The sequence below is a fragment of the Maylandia zebra genome, linkage group LG2 (assembly GCF_041146795.1).
Source record: "Maylandia zebra isolate NMK-2024a linkage group LG2, Mzebra_GT3a, whole genome shotgun sequence".
NCBI classification, from domain to species: domain Eukaryota; kingdom Metazoa; phylum Chordata; class Actinopteri; order Cichliformes; family Cichlidae; genus Maylandia; species Maylandia zebra.
Window position 1 is genome coordinate 17,074,578 of NC_135168.1, and position 16,679 is coordinate 17,091,256.

General features: G+C 37.4%; 1 protein-coding gene across 4 annotated transcripts in view; it reads left to right on the forward strand.

Moving 5' to 3' along the window:
* The first annotated feature begins 3,932 nt into the window (after positions 1–3,932).
* Positions 3,933–16,679, forward strand: part of ldb2a (LIM domain binding 2a) — a 112,728-nt gene continuing 99,981 nt past the window's right edge. For all 4 annotated transcript variants that reach the window (XM_004553656.4, XM_004553657.4, XM_076889598.1 and 1 more), the window contains exon 1: positions 3,933–4,206. In XM_004553656.4, the coding sequence (XP_004553713.1) occupies positions 4,075–4,206 (132 nt within the window). In that variant the 5' untranslated portion in view covers positions 3,933–4,074. The remainder of the gene's footprint in view (positions 4,207–16,679) is intronic.

A 16,679-nucleotide genomic window follows, 5' to 3' on the forward strand; every position in this document is an offset into this window, starting at 1 on the left:
TGAGCTGGTGAACACAAATTGCAAATGTGTTTTAGATCATTTGTAGGCTAAAGTTGCCTGTTTGATCTTTTGTTTTAATGACCAACATGGATGTTAGCCACATGCATTTTAAAAAAGTTTAGATTTCGTGATAGGGCCTGAGAGACGGTCATAGCACAAAATGAAAAACAATAAATAAAATAAACACAAAAAAGTAGTAATAACTCGTCATGTCATTCATTTGCTTTTTCATGATTTTAGTCTGATAGGATAGCATTGTTATTGTTTTATGGCTTTTAATGAAATCTGATTAAACCTTAATATTTATCTATTAATAAAAATTTAAATGGATCATATCAACCTGCGGCTGCTTGATGGCACTGTTTCCAAAGACCTTTATGGTGAATTAGGTCATTTAAATTTACTGAATTATTTTTTGTGATGTTCTTGTGGATTTTCAAAAAAAAAAGGTCAGAGCAAAAATGTTTTTTTCATTCTGTTTAGTACTTTTTTCAGTAATAGTCTTTTGCTCACTACACCACCACTGGTGTAGGTTGTGTTTACTATCATATGTACTATACAACCAAATTAATACTGAAATATGTTAAATGAGCTGTTCACTTCAATGTACTGTATTGCAGCCACACTCGAGTGGTAAGCGCTTTAGGCGGGCAACCAAATCCTGTTAGAAATGTCAATTGAAAAGGTCTTGAGATATTAAAAATGTAGTTTTTAATTAAAGGTTTATTAATAGATTTTTCAAACTTTTTTTTTAATTACCCAACCGGATGCCTGAGGCATTTGGATTACAACTTTTATCTCACTCGATTCAGACTGCCTCTCCCCATTCAGCCATTTTGGATTAAAAGTCAGACTTCATAAATGCTGTTCATTAATTCCCAGTGTGGGCAGTTAATTTGAGATTTGGTTGCAACGTTATGTCTGGCCTGAGTGTCTGTTTATTTTTAGATTCTTGTGGCTACTTTGCAGCACAGGCCTAATCTGTCACGCAGGCGAACATGGAGGAAATCTTAATCAGTGTGCCAAGAAAAGATCGTCAAAGCACTGGTGTGCCTGGTTTGGAAATTCAACATGTTAGTAACACATACTGTCACAGTAAACGATATTATTGAAATGTGTTGCATGGATTGTACTGTGAAAATGTTGAAATAAATTAGAGCCCATCTGTGTTTTGCTGTTTGCATATAGTGCTCCTTGCCATATGATATTGACCGTCCCTGTGTCATAATTTGCTAACTAGTTATGTTGTGAATTATAAATAGATCCTGTGCATATAGCGATCACCATTAAACTCTAGTTGTATTCCCTGAATAATAAATATATAAGATAGACAATGCCTAATTGGGATTATACATTTCCATGCCAATTCAAACCAGCAGAGATGTAACCAATTATTGTACTACCTTCATCTGGGATATTTTAGAAGTCACCAACTCAGAGAAATGATAAAACAGGCAAAAGTGATTGTGAACACACACACACACGCCCAAAATAACTCTGATGATTTTCTAAAAGCTTTTTAGAAGATCTTTTAATAACATTTTAAGGGGAATCCACGGTCTATGGAAGTCAGACAGCTGACGGGCTTTTGAACACAGAGTCAAGAAAAAGTGTTGATTAAAGTTCAGATGTTTTTAACTCCTTCGTTGCATGCATCAGCTGGAATCTTTGCATTGAAACTACATATTGAAAACACAACATAACATTTAACAACAGTGCCATTTATTCTGGATGTTCTTTACAAAAAACATTAAACACAAACTATATGTGCAGAATTTGCTTTTTTATGTTAAGGCATAAGCAGGGAAATAAGGCGGGGCTATAAAAGCTAAGCAAGCAGCTGCATATTTGCACCACTAAACCACCACTTTAAGTAAAGCAAGTTCCTTATTATCAGCTAATTCTGTGTAAAAATCTTATAATAGCATTCGTAACGTGCAAATTCTGCAAGTATTAATTTAGCATAAACCAGCTGGCTTTGCTAAATTTAATGGGAACTTGGATAGGTTATATATAAATCGTGGTTGTAACAAGTGTGTTCAAATCCCTGTTTTAAGAGCGTAGGTTCTTTATGCAAAAAAAGAAGTTGTCTGATTACTCCCAAATCCATTTCCTGGCTAAATGAGGAACTCTGAAATCACAAGGAGCTAGCTTGAGCCACAAGTAGAACAAGATGTGCTGGAGCAGATGGTCTGACCCCCAAAGAGTTCCGATCTCAACATTATGGATTCAGATTGGGATTAGATGAAGACATAGAAGACACCAGGGCCATCTCTTGTTCCTCTTTGTCTTTTGCCAGTAGCCTAAATCCATTCCCATCGTCACTGTGGCAAGTTCTCCAAACTGCTGTTTTGTACTACTGCCAGTTTAAAGCCAACGGGTGGTCATGTCAAATATTCATTTGATTTAGATTTCTCTGTTTTCTGCACATTGTGTGAAGTTAATTGATTAAAAAAAACACCATAGTCTATACTCATATTCTAATTACTCATATTAGCTGTACAAACACTGAAGGCTATTAAACTGGAAATTTCATCCATCAAAATATCCTACACACTGTGTCTTTAAACCAGATGGATTAGCAAGCCACTGTTCACATAGTTACTGAAAGAAAAGACAATCCTGACATGTTCATAAGTTCAGCTTTTGCTTCATTAAGAATTGGAGGGACATTGAAGCAGCAGGGAAAAAGAAAACACTTTCCTACCTTCCTTTAATCACAAATGATGCCACTTGGTACATAACTAGTCGGGGAGATTCTGTCATTAGCAGCACTGGCCAGAGGCAACACAGTCAATACAATGTTATGAAATCATGCTACACATAAAATGGACTGTTTAGTGTGCAGCCTCATCAGCATTTGTATGCTGTCATCAATTACCGTGAGGCTTCACACCTTCAGTTCTTGGAGCTCAGACAAATTATGGCTTAGGATTTTTAAAAGATACATTTTAGTTCCAGCCAAGGTCAATATAAAATGTATTTTTAATTTCAGAAATAAAACTGGCTGATTTAAATATAATCTCTTCACACATTTTCTGTAGGGATATTTTAGCCTTTTACCTAATATTGTAGGGTCTTTATCGTACAATAACGTACCTGGAGACATCTGTAGTCTTGAACTGGCTCTACATAAATGAATATGAACTGAATGCTTTAAAAAAAAGAGTTAACTGTATTTTTATAAAATCTGCGGCTTTTACTGCAAGAGGCAGCTTGCTGCAAAGAATATAATATGAGATGATACTGTTAAAAATGAAGATGCTTGACCCTATGCTGCAACAGACTCTCACCTCTTTTTCAGTCAAAACATGACCAAGAGCTATATTTGCAATCGATATTGCACCTCTGTCAACAGACAGCATTGTTATTCTAGTCAATATATTATATGTGAAAGAGCAGGCATTGGTGTTTTAACTCTAAATTTCGCTCGTTTTTGCTTTAAATTTAGTGTCTTATATTCTTTAGATTTCTCTTTACTACCTCTGTGTGTGAAGCATGCTTTAAATGCCCTGCCTTTGCACTGTTGTTGCAACTGATGCCCATGCATTGCTTCATGCATCTGAATCCTACCAGCACTAGGCTTTATTCAGCCAGTGTTGGCAGGCATACTTAAAATCTGATACGTTGGGAAATACTTTGAAGAAATATTTTAATATTAGGTAAAGAATAGAGCTTTTTTGTTAATAACATGCGCAGAATTACTTACGAGAGGAAATAACGAAACACATACACACATGAACATAGAGATCTTACTTGAACTTTGCAAGAGTGCAAAACTGAGTGTAGGTCTTGAGGGAACAGGAAACGACTTCCCTCCTCCCCCTTCAATCCTGCCCCCCCCCCCCCCCTACCCACCGTTCCTCCCCCTCCTCTCCTGCTCCCCTTCCTCCCTCCTCCCTCCTCCAGCACCACGCTATAGCAGCGAACTAGGCAGGCCAACTTGCAGAGTGCAGCTCAGCCTCGACAGCGGCTGCTTCCAACTGGGGGTCTTCGGAGAGCATCGCACTCCCATGTGCGCTGCTGTGCCCGCTGGATGTTGAAATCGCGCCGTGCGCCTCGCTAGGAGCCACCATGTCCAACCCAACCCACGACCCGTTCTACTCTTCTCCCTTCGGACCCTTTTACAGGAGACACTCGCCCTACATGATCCAGCCCGAGTATCGGATCTACGAGATGAACAAGCGGCTGCAGGCGCGCACAGAGGTGAGCCGACCGGACGTAACCGCTACACGGTCCCGTTTAGGTCGAGGTACCGGTAAGAGGGTGGCGGGTTGGAGAGGAGGGACGAGATGCCGGTCCGGGAGAGAAAGATGAGCCGAGAAGGTCCGTCAGGCAGGAGATACGGATATAATGCCAAAGTACCAAACATTCCTAAGGTGAAAGTAAACAGGCTCTGTCTGTAGTCTACGTTACAAGAAATAGACGTCCTCAGAAGTAAATTGTTCTAGTCCTAAAATTTTAATTTGAAGTTGGGAAATGCTGATTTGTGGAGGAGGTCCTTTTGCTTTCACGTGGCCAATTAACCTGTTAAAAATTCGCGGCTTTACTGTCATCCAAGTAAGTCACCTGAGGTTGGGATGAGCTGTAATAATAAAAGTAAGAAAATCAGCAAAAGTAGACTTTAAACATTTGAGGTCTCCAGTTTAAATATTTTAATCAGGGCACCAAGCTAAATCACGGCTGTGATTGTGGTTCTAAAATGTGGCACATTTCTAAGAGAAAGTTACGTAAAGGCTAATCATAACAAAGTTTGAAAAAAAATCCCAGAAAATATAAGAAGTCCACAAAGACTATGCAAATAGGCTATGCAGACTGAGGCAAAGTAGCCTTTTCATTGGATTTAATTAATTTGCATACATTTACATTTTGCCTGGTGTTTGCATATTTGCATATGTTTCTTCCATGTGGAGTGGAGTAGAGTTTGTCCACTGAAGTGGAGAGTTTCTGGTCTGCCTGTTCAGGACACAGATTCATCACTGCGGATTAGATTTTGTGAATGAAAGTGGCCCTGATTGCACATTTATGATTGCATGGGGTGAATTCCTTTCATGTCAGTCTGCTGATGCTTCATCTCATTGGGTGCTAAGTGTGTGTGGCATACAGTGTCATTCAGACTGAACTTTTGGTGATTCCTTTCTGAGTTGTACTGTATTGGGAGCAGCTGTCTTCAGCATCTGTTCTGTAATCACAAATGTGTAAATCTGCAGATAAAAAGTTCATCCAACATGTCAAGTTCTCCTCGCAAACAATCATTAGAGGACAACAAAAAAGCTAAATATGATAAATATCATCTTTTAATAGCCTGGCTACACATTTGTAAATATAAATATTACGGCTCAAGCAAAAAAAAAATTGTCATAAATATACTTTTTTTTTTACCAGTACTTTTTAGTTGACTGAATAATTCCGTCAGTGGTATGTTAGAATTTAGAAAAAAAACTCTCATTACAGTTCCCCAGAGCTCAAAGGAACCTCTTAAAAATGCCATGTTTTTTTTGACCCACAGTCTAATACCCCAAAGATCTTCAGTTTACTATCACAAAATGTTAAGAAAAAACAGACAAACAACATTTGAGAAGCTGGAAGACATTTAAAGCAATTAATTGCTATTTGTCAACCAAGCAACTAATAGTTTTACCTCTAAATATTTACTGTTTCAAATAATTTGACTTCTTGTTGCCTTTTGAAGCTTTTAGACTAGAATTTGAATCCCACGAGACATTTTAAACTGAGAAACATGCCCATTAAATTATTTCATGTGATGTTTTTACTGTTATTTTAGAAAAACCTTCAAAGCCGGCTGAGTTACTGCAGCAGCTTGCAGAATGGTGCTGACTTTCCTAAAGAGGAACTTGCAACTTTAAGCAGACCAAGGCAATGTTGCTGAGATGCAATGGCCCAGTCTGATGCATTATTCATACGAAGTGGTCCAAACCCCAGTGGACCTCAACTCCTGTACCACACATATGCACACGCACCAAACGGCACACGCACTTACACATGAGCAATCTCAGATTCATACACAGACATTACAAGACATTTATTTTAAAGCAACGCCGGACTCGTATACAGCCCGGACAAACATGGCATTGAGAATATAGACACACTGTACAGGCACATAGCAATTTACACCATTACCTCTCCTCAGACTAAATTATATAATTGCATGATAACATAATTAGTTGCTTTTTTTTTCTGCCGGTGTTCATTGTATGTTCGCTTCCTACTTCATCTTTTTTCTCACTTCACTCCATGGTGAGGGTGTATCATATGTCTTCTCTTTTGCGATGTTCTTATTGTTCAATTAAAATGCAGGTGGTGAATGTAATGAGGAAGGAGTAGTGTCTTATAGAAGCGAAATAAATGCTTCGAGTTTTGCAATTTGTTTGCATCCAGATGTGTAACGCAGCTCAGCTCAGGCTTTTAACAAAATTATATAGTAATTATCCTTATGAATGCAAAGTAGCCGCTGTCATTTAAGAAGAAAAAAAAACTTATTGTATACGTGGTAAAGGAAAAAGGTTGTAAAAGAAATCTCCCTCTACAAATCTACATATACAGCATAATGTCTATTTTGCCTTAACTAAGACTGAGAGTGGAAATATTATACATTCTTCATCAAGCAGACTCACTGGAGCCTTTTACTTCCTGTAAAGCGCGGTTAGCCGGTGCTGGTGTCCTAATGATGATGATGCGTGCCTGAAGGGTCATTCTATTGCTTGTTTTATCACTGGGCTGCTTGCTACTCAGTCCATCTCCTCCAAGACAACTTTAAAAGTCAGAATACATTTAGAAACAAGAGCAGTGCAGGGTCATGCTGGTGTTGTTACAAAACAGGAAGTTTGGGATGTCGCTCTCCCTCGTAAAAGAATACAGCCAAATTGTCCTGCTGGATAGTTTAAGGAATATTTTATCGAGATTTTGCTGCTAGCAGATTTTGCGGATCCATGTCCTTCAGAGTTTAATAGCCAAACTGCGAATAGTTAACTGCTGTTTTATGGAGGGAGTTTTTTAGTTTTGAAAATGTATTGGTTGGAAGCCCACAGATGACACTGTTCTAAGAATAATTGCCAAAAATGTGTTATTTCTTCCTTTAAATATGCGTCTTTGTCTTCTTCTGACCTTATTAAAACTATATAAAAAAAGAATGAACTGTTCCCTTTGCATAAGGGAATCCTACTACACCAATTAAAGAAATATTCATGTGTTATATGAGCCATGCATGAACAGAAATATGTCATTATTTTGCTGCCAAAAAGTCATCACAGGCAAAGAAATGGACACTGTGTCTTCCCGCATTTTTACATTATTTGTATGGGATCAGTAGTTAGACTTTTTAACAAATCGTAATAAAACTAAATTAACTTACCGTCAGCACTGATCACTGATATAGAGTATACATGAAATCTCTTGTTTTCAACCTGCTAGAGAGATTTGAACAGATGTAATGTGTCAGTTTATGCACTGCATATTTGCATTTTATGTCTGTGGCCACTGTCTCCAGGATGAAAACCCTTCTTAACCTGTCGTGAGAAGTAGAAGGGGTTTATTGTTGTTGTTTTGATGTACAGCATATGACACCGAACATGTAAAATCACCCAAAAGAACATACGATATTGGCTACTTCTGCTGGATTTTAGTATGAAGTGACATTATTTGACTGGGGCTGCTGCTATATTTTGTTGATCCTGTCAAAACGATTTCAAGCTTGCAAACAGCAGTCTTGTCAGAATTATCACCCGAGTAAAGATGCTTAATATCGTGAAAGAACTGCCATTGTTAAGAATAAGAATAGCTCCGAGCGTACTTAATATCGCGCTTGCTGGCAGACCGTCGAGCCAAAATGACTCACTATAGTTTGCATTCCTGCCGTTTTAAGTAGGGTTTTAATAGGGGAGCTGACTAAGCCTCAGTGTGGCATCACCTTTAAAAAGTGTTGAAGGATTCGTCTGAAGTTAGTCTTCTGTCAGAAATACTTCCAGTTGTCCTATTCATGAGTGTGCGTTTGAATTTGCTTGGCTCGTGGTGCAACTGCAGCTCCCACTGGCAGGCGCAGGACTCAAGGACTTGACACTTAGAGGAGACTTACTTACCTTGAGAGGAAGTCTGTACGACTTAGTGAAATCTATAGAAAAAACCTTCATGCAAGGGAAGAAAAGCAAATTGATAAAATTACACGGACTATTTTTATTCTTTGGGATTACTGTCTAACATGCAGTATTGCCTCATGGACTGCAAAGGTACAGCAGCGTCTTTTATCAGCTTTGGTTGTGTTTAGTGCATTAGAGTGTTTGTTATCAGTTTCTCTTCTTCTGTTTTGTAGTTTACTCTAGGCTGTACATATTTCCATATTTATGGGTTTGTTACCTGCAGCCCCTTAAATGAAACCAGATGCATTGATTTGTTTAGTTTGGCTTCAAGGTGCACTTTTAGGTAGAGAACACACACACAGATATATATGCATGACATTTGTTTTCTTTCTCAATTATTCAGTCAGTTGATTAGAAAAATTTCCATCCAATGTCTTTTCTTTAGTTTACTGTAATTCAGAAAAGGAAATCGTCCCATCGGTGTATTGTTTCAGCTTCAGTTTGCTTTAAAAATGAATAATTAATTAGCTAAGTAGTAACTAAATACTATGTAGAAGTTTTTCAATACTGAGCTAATCCTTTCATCTTTGCTGTAGTGATCATGGATGTAGTGCCAGTAACTATTATACTGGAGAACATTTTAAGTTTAAATAATGAATCTCTGCTAAATTCGTATGACATAAATCACTTTTTTTTTAATTCAAACAGCGCTTCAGAACCAAACGCTGTTCTGTTTATCGTCACATATTTAAAGAAAAGCAGCATGTCGCCTCTGATTTGAAAGCTAAAAATTCATCTATTATCAGAATATTTGCTGGATTCATTTTTGATAATCACAAATCATTAAACTAATCTTTTCAGCTGTACTACAGTGATGATAATGTCAGACCTGCAACTGGCAATGCAAACTGTTCTCTTTGATTAATTAATGATGATTTCTAGTTTATAAACTGTCTGAAAACACCAAAAGGAGAGGGGAAATTTGCAACAAAGGTAATCTATTTAAATCGATTATTTTAACTAAAAAAGAAAAAAAGCAGTTGGATTAAGTGAAGTGTGAACAAAAGCAACAAAGCTGAATTGAGAATGTGGAAAATGATTGATTTTCAAAACAGTTCCCCGTGAATTCTGATTTGTAACATGAATGCTGATAACAGATATGTCATGTTGTCAGCATTAGGCTTGTTAACACAGCAAATACTTTTATCTTTGTAATCCCGAGGAACTTTTTTATCCCCCCTCTCAGTAGCAGCCGTTTCACCTGCCATGCACCCAGAGGCACACATGGAAATAAGGAGGAATAAACGCTAACGACACAACCTGTCCTGTGTGTTTGTCTCGGATCAGGGCTCACCTTTGAACTGATAACTGTGCTGCAGCTAAAACAGTCCTGCTGCTCAGATGACTCGGGGTCTGCTTCTATCCCAACCTTATTACCTGCTCCATTCATACTTATTACCTGCCTGGCTGTATTTCTGCACGGGGCTGACTGCTATCCCATTACCTTCATTTTACACAATGTGAACCCGCTGTGACCTGGCAATCTAAACAGTCTTTGATGTGGATTTGATGCTATACATACGGTGTGACCACATTGTTTCTGTGCTGTCGCTCGGGGGGGCCGCAGACCTCGTCGTACGGAGGCAGCTGCAGTGATTTGTGGGGGAATTTGACACTTAAGCGTATGCAAATGAGGCAGCGGATTAACATTCAGAGGAGGAGCTTGGTCGACCTCAGCTGCTGTAAGGCCATTAGCATAGAGGACATTAATATTCAGCGGCGGAGAGCGGAGACACAAAATAACACTGTAAGTAAAACTACAACACAGAGAGTGAAACAGAAGGAAAACAAAAGCATTTTAATGGAGGTGCGATAATAGTAGCTACAGGGCTGCGTTCAGAGACCTCTCTGCTGCTGCCGCTGCTGCTGACATTGGCTCTGTTGGTCACACTCTTCCTCAGCACATAGACAAGCAATCAGTAACAGTGATTGGCAGGCCATTCATTGGGTTCTTGTGTCTATTGCACATAGTTAGTCTCATTCTCATTATTCAAATGGCCCCACAGACCTGACTCATTGGCTCGACTTTGGAACTGGAGGAACTGGAGTGTTCATTATGGCCAAATCCCTTGTTCCTGTCAGGAGCAAAGTGGATCTGTTCCCATCAGCTTGACGTGTCAGATTGACATGAATAGGTTTATGATGTAGAGGTCAAGTTGGCACTGAGCTGTAAGGTTCACATAGAAGGATTAGAGATGAGCCACCAAGAACACACTTGATGATTTCTTTTAGTGAAAATTGGCTTTCACATGTTGCTTTCACAGAAAAAAGACATAAATTGCATATAATGATTGTTTTCAGCACAGATCGCGCTCCTTATACGACCATTTGGTAAATAAAAATATCAGAAACTTGTGAAAATGGACATGGGAAGACCTTCAATTTATTTATTCATCCAGGTCTTCCACTGATATTTAATGTATTATAATTTAGGCCAAAGTAGCGAGTCATCATATTTGAGGAGCAAAATCAAATAGATTTGGCAATTTTGGGCCAAACCGCACTTTGTTTCTACAATGCAGTTTCCCAATAATCTCATTCAGTTGTTTACATTGTCTTCAAGTTATCTTGAAATGTATTTTCAAGCTTTATTGATCATTAATAATAACATAAGGCAAGAGTTAGTCAGCTTAAATCAATAACGGAACACCAGAGTTGTCTGCCCCTTTTTTCTTTTAGTGTTATTGATAGATTCACAAAAGTATACATAACCCCTTCCCCACAGCAGAAAGCTTTATTCCACTGGCAGCTGAAAATCATCTAACTTTCATTCTTTAATCATCCAAATTATTACAATATTAAAAACTTTGTCCAACTTTAAGTAGTCCAGGTTGGTAATTGTGAAAATTCCCAGTTTCTTTTCTCTTTCTTTGTTGGGATATTAGAGGGTTACTAAGTAGTTTCTAACCTCACACATTTTTTTAATGAAAGAGAGAATTAATTAGACAGAATTAAACCTGAATTCTTTCTAATGACCAGCAGGGGGAGACTCTTTCGCTTGCAAAAAGTCTTTCTGTTGTACCGAAGTCTATGGGAAAACAGCTCTTCCTGCGTGCCCTCGCTTAACACTTTTGTGATGACTTAAATCGCTCTGTCTGTTTAAAATCATAGTCAATAAAACATGATGTTTATTTTTGTAAATTATGGTCACCATTGGAGACAAAAAGAAGTTCTTTACCAAAAATGAAGCGATAAATACTTGGTAACATTTTTGCAGTGCATGTGTGTGAAACCAGCAGAGAGTAATTACCAGAGAAGTGTCGAACATCGTGTTGCCCTTATCTGAACCATTACTGCTGGATTTATCTACCATCTGGAAAAACAAGCCAGTGTCACTTCAAGACTTTAAATGTGACACAGCTGAGTTTTAATCACTTTTTTAAATGATTTAAACTGCTGGACAGTCTGTAAAATCAATTGTTAGAAATTTGTTCCACATCTGGTCATTTGGTTTGGTGAAATCTGCGTCTTCTTCTTACATTGTAAATGTTTAGATGTTTATTCTCTTTTGCAGCTGAAACCACCCTCAGTGAAGCGTCACATCTCAGTTAATGAGATGTAAAGCACTGATTGACAGTGTTGATTTTAATGATTCAATTATCAAATACATGGCAAATTAAAGATCATTTTTAGCTAGATAAACACATTATGCTGCATTTATGCTTCCTCCTACACATGAAAAAGGAAAACAAAGGAGAAAAAGCTAAATAGCTCAAATAAGTGTGCACCATTTGTTATTTACTTGGAATAAACAGCATTATTATTTATTCCTCTATCAACCAAATCTCTAATATGTGTTGTTATTGTGATTCAATGCCTTATTGACAACGAACAGACATCTGCTTTTGTGGATTCGTAAAATGCTGCGGAGCTCTTAACATTAAAAACAAAAACATTTTGGATTTTCATAATGTTGCCAGTCACTGAAAGGACTGAATCACATTAGCTTCTGAAATGGTAACCTCTTCCTCAGAAAACTGGTCATAGCTGAATACCATTTGTCTATTTATTATTTCATTCCTTAGAAAGCTGCTGTCTGGTGTGAAAACATTGAATAGAGACACAAAAGGACTTTCTTGAGATGTCCACTGTCCACTTTTATACAACGTTAAGGATGAGAGTAATTAATGTGTTTTTTTTTTTTATACAGCCTGCAGTGTAAAAACACATTAATTATTTATTAATTAAATCTAATCATAATGTTATTTATCTTAGATATTAAGATACATTTATGAATCCTTGGAGGAGAAACTTTTTTTTTTTATTAATAACGAAATGGACGCAAGATCACAGGAGACAATGCATAACACCAAAGTAACTGTAGTAACTCAACAACATACAAACTACTGCATCTTAAGTCTTCATGATTTCTCCTGCCATTAAATAATGTCTATAAAAATAGGAATTATCAAGATTGTTATGCTAAGACCGTATTACAGTACATGTCAGTTGTTTAGTCTCAGTGATCAATTGTTATTAATAATTAATTATTGGATTGGGTTTCTAGGTCCCCTGGCTTTAGAGAGTTCTACGGTGAGATCCGGCTCATTGTTTAGTTATCTAGCCTGCAACTCTTCTGTTCTTATAATGCAGTTTTTGCCAATATCCACCAACCCACTGCACCTGCTCAGCACCAAGTAGCAGGCAGAAATACTAAGCAGAGAGTAAAGACCAGTGGAAAATGTAAAAAAATAAAATAAACAACAACCCAAAAAACCCTAAACATAATGAAACTAAGTCTACAAATCTCCACATCTGTAAATCCATTATTCCCTGATTTGGCATTTGTGTGATGATGGTGAAGAGTGCTCTCAATATGTTGGTCCAAAGTCTCCCATAGATGTCAAATTGGGTTGTAATCTGGTGACTGCAAAGGTCATAGCTTATGACTCACATTATTTTCACACACGTCAAACACATCAATGACCACTTGGGCCCTGTGGATGGTGGCATTATTTTTTCTCGAAGAGACCACTCCCATCAGGAATGTTTCATCATAAGCTAAGGGAGATAACTCAGAACGTCTCAGTATTGATTTGCAGTGGTTTGTCTCTCCAAGGGGACAAGTGGACTCAAAACATGAGAGCCCGATGCCTCTGACAGCATAACAGAGCCACCGGATCAAGTTTTTTAATTTATCACCTGTCTGTATGTCACAGTCTGTTTCAACTGACACAAGTGGTCAAAACAACAACAACAAATACAGGTTTTTTAGGTTTAATATGTCCATCCATTTTATTAATAGCGTAGCCAAAAGTGTGTTACCCATGGGGTCTGAAGCCTATCACATGTGACACAGGTCAAGATGGGGGGTACTCCCAAAGGGGTTGACACTCATTCGTAGGGCTAACAGTAGAAACAGTCACACACACACAGCCACCTTAGAATCACCACTTAAACATGACTTTGGGCTCTAGAAGAAAACTGAAACCCACTCAAATGAACATAAGACGTTAAACCTCTAAAGTGAAGTGCTTTTAAAGTAAGAGATATGGACTTCAATATGTAAAAAGCACAAATCTCATTTAAGAACACAGTGATATTCACTCATCAAACTTTTTAGATCACTAAATCACCAAGACTGAACTATGGGTTGAACTCTCCCTTTGGTCCTTTTCCTTGAAAAATATTTCTACTGAATCATAAGTCAAGCTGAACTTTGAACAAGAGGAAAATATTGTATTTATTTAAAATGTGACATTCATATTTGTAATAATCTCCCTCTTTTCTTTTGGGGTAAAGCAGTGGGGTTATATTTGTGGGTTGTGGAAAAAGTAGTATAGCTGATGCAACTGACATTTCATAAGGTTATCTGCCTTAAAATCAAACATATCAATGAATTAATAATAAAGTACTTTATGTGACTCCGCATTTCATTTTTACATATATTACATATATATATGTTTATTTACATGTTGATTTTAACATAATTTTTTTAATGTAAGTTGTTAAAGTAGACAAATTTGGATATGATGTGTGTGTATGAGTAATGCTATACTGCAAATGGGATGCTCTCAGAGGATGTTTCCAGAAAATCATATAAAGCGAAAAAAAAAAAGACCTCTGGTCAAATCGCAAGCGTCAGTCACATCCAGCAGGATGCTGAGACAATAGACCCACCTTTTTCCTGGCCCTTTCCCATGGTTCCTTCCAGGCTGCAGTGTTGCTCAGATAACAGGGAAGACAGACGGGTCTGTAGTCTGTTCGTGTCCTGTTGTTCTGCCTCCCTGATGTAGTTAGGCAGGCTGTCCTGAAACGGAAAGGTCACAGGTTGAAATTTTGAACTTGAATAACTTTCAGTTGACGGGCTTAAAATTAGTCATGTTTCCTGAGAAAGAATGCAATGAATGAAAATGTTGTCTGTTTGAAGCACTTTTCTTTTTTCTTTTTTTAAGACCATGTCCAAGTAGTTACACTCCAGTGTTAAAGTTTAATGTTAAATTTGATTCAAGACAGCAGAGACAGCAGAGTCTTGGCAATGTAAGGATATTTAAATTTGACAGTTAGAACAAATTTTGCTGTATAAGCTACAGGTTTACAAATGAAATATATACAAAATTACTGAAATATATAAAAACGAATAGTAATTACTGATTAAACAAGCTGATAAGAATATTATTCACTGTCTTTATTTACACTGAAACCTAATAATGAGCTCCTTAGTCCTCTAACACTGATTTGCAGTGTTGTGTTATTGAAAGCACTGCAATTCTAGCTGCATAATGTTTGAGTGGCTCCACAGAAGAAAAAGGTTCAACAGTGGGTACAGTGAACTCAGGGAGGCACACTGTACTTCAGCTTCTGCTCTGCGCCAGTTTCTGGGCGTTTCGTCATTTTGCTGATCAGCTGTTCGCTCTGATGTAGTTTTTCCTTTGAGATGAATTTACTGACTTATTCTGGATTGCATACTGTTTTCATTTATATATTTTTTTATATGCTCATTTAGCCAGAGAACATGCCTGGGCATGCATGCCTTTTCTTCAGCTTCTATATCTCCCAGGCATGAATATGAAACAACATCCTTCAGATACTAAAGCTCACACATTGCATGTAAACAAGCCCCCAGCCCTCCGGAAGTGTCACTAAGCAAGACACTGAATGTATATGCCTCTAAGAGTATTACACTGGTCTCTGATCTTGCAAAAGGAAGATTTGATTTTCAAGAAATTTATCATCGTCCTTCTTATGCTGGCACACACAAAATGTTGGTTTTGAGTGATTATTATAGATTATGCTCTCAGTCATAGAACATCAGACTCATTTCTAATCCAATGAAGTCGCATTCACTGTCGATCTAGCTTGAAATGTGACAAGAGCTCAGGCTTTAACACAATAAGGACAGTGTTATGAATATGTGCACTGTATATCCAGTTTAAATAGAAATTTGTGCTTAAAACATTTGTGTGTTTTATCATTTTTTTGTTTAGAAATGCTTTTCCTGAGATCTCTTTTGATAAATTTATGAGTGTGTCTATGAAAAGGTGATTAAGAAAATAAAAGCAAATATAAAACTTTGCACTATCCCTATAGTTTACAGCTACAATTAATTTAACTCAATTCATTTTAGTCTATCACTTAGCCTATTTAGCGTTCCCTTGCTCATTTCACAGTTTAAAATGTCTTTTCTTTTAATTAAATTTAAGTGAATTAAAGCTTAATATGTTTTGTGAAGACCTGTAAAAACTTCTTATGTTCTCTAAGTTCCTGTTTCAAGTGCAGCACGTTAGTCATTGCGCTCGTTTCATCAGCCGAACGAGCAACAGGTGAGATTGCAAAGCGAGCACTAACAACAGCAGGAGGGCACACGCACAAACTTAACAATACCAGTGGATTTGATGAAATCCAGTATCGATCAAGCGTCTCGCTCCACAGTGTTGAGGAACTATTCCCTGTTGTTTGTTTATTAGTCTAATTAGCACAGTGGAGAGAAAGAAAGGCTGCATGGGTAGCTCCGTGTTGGTGCGTCCAAACCAGAACCTGGAACCGCACTTTCTTGTTTATTTTAATTTCTTATGGTTGTAAAGAATCATTTTCTTTTTGTGCTTTCTCATTTATTCATGCATCTTGTTGTTTCAACATTTTCCATCGATATTGATGTTTGTTGTTACTAAACATGGCAGCTGTGCAGGTTTTACGAGCACATTTCAGCATTTTTTATGTGCAAACCTACAGCTAATGATTGTGAATATTTGCTTGTTCATTTTATATGACAAATTCAAGGATTCCAAAGAAATATCTTTAATTACCATGTGTTTTTAAATAATCAATAATCCAAGGATATATAAAACATCCAAGATGCTTATAACGAATAAAACCAAAGTTAAGGAAATCCTTTAATTTAGTATTTTCGAAACTGGTTTTAGTTTGAGACCCCCCGTGGGGATCACAAGGTAAATCTGACGTGTCACTGTATAATTGCCAAGTTGGGACATATTTTTCAGCTTATGCCTGCTTCTACTTATTTCTTGTAAAGGTCTTAAATCTCATGGCAGATACACAAGATGATAAGTGAAGTTTATTTTCTGT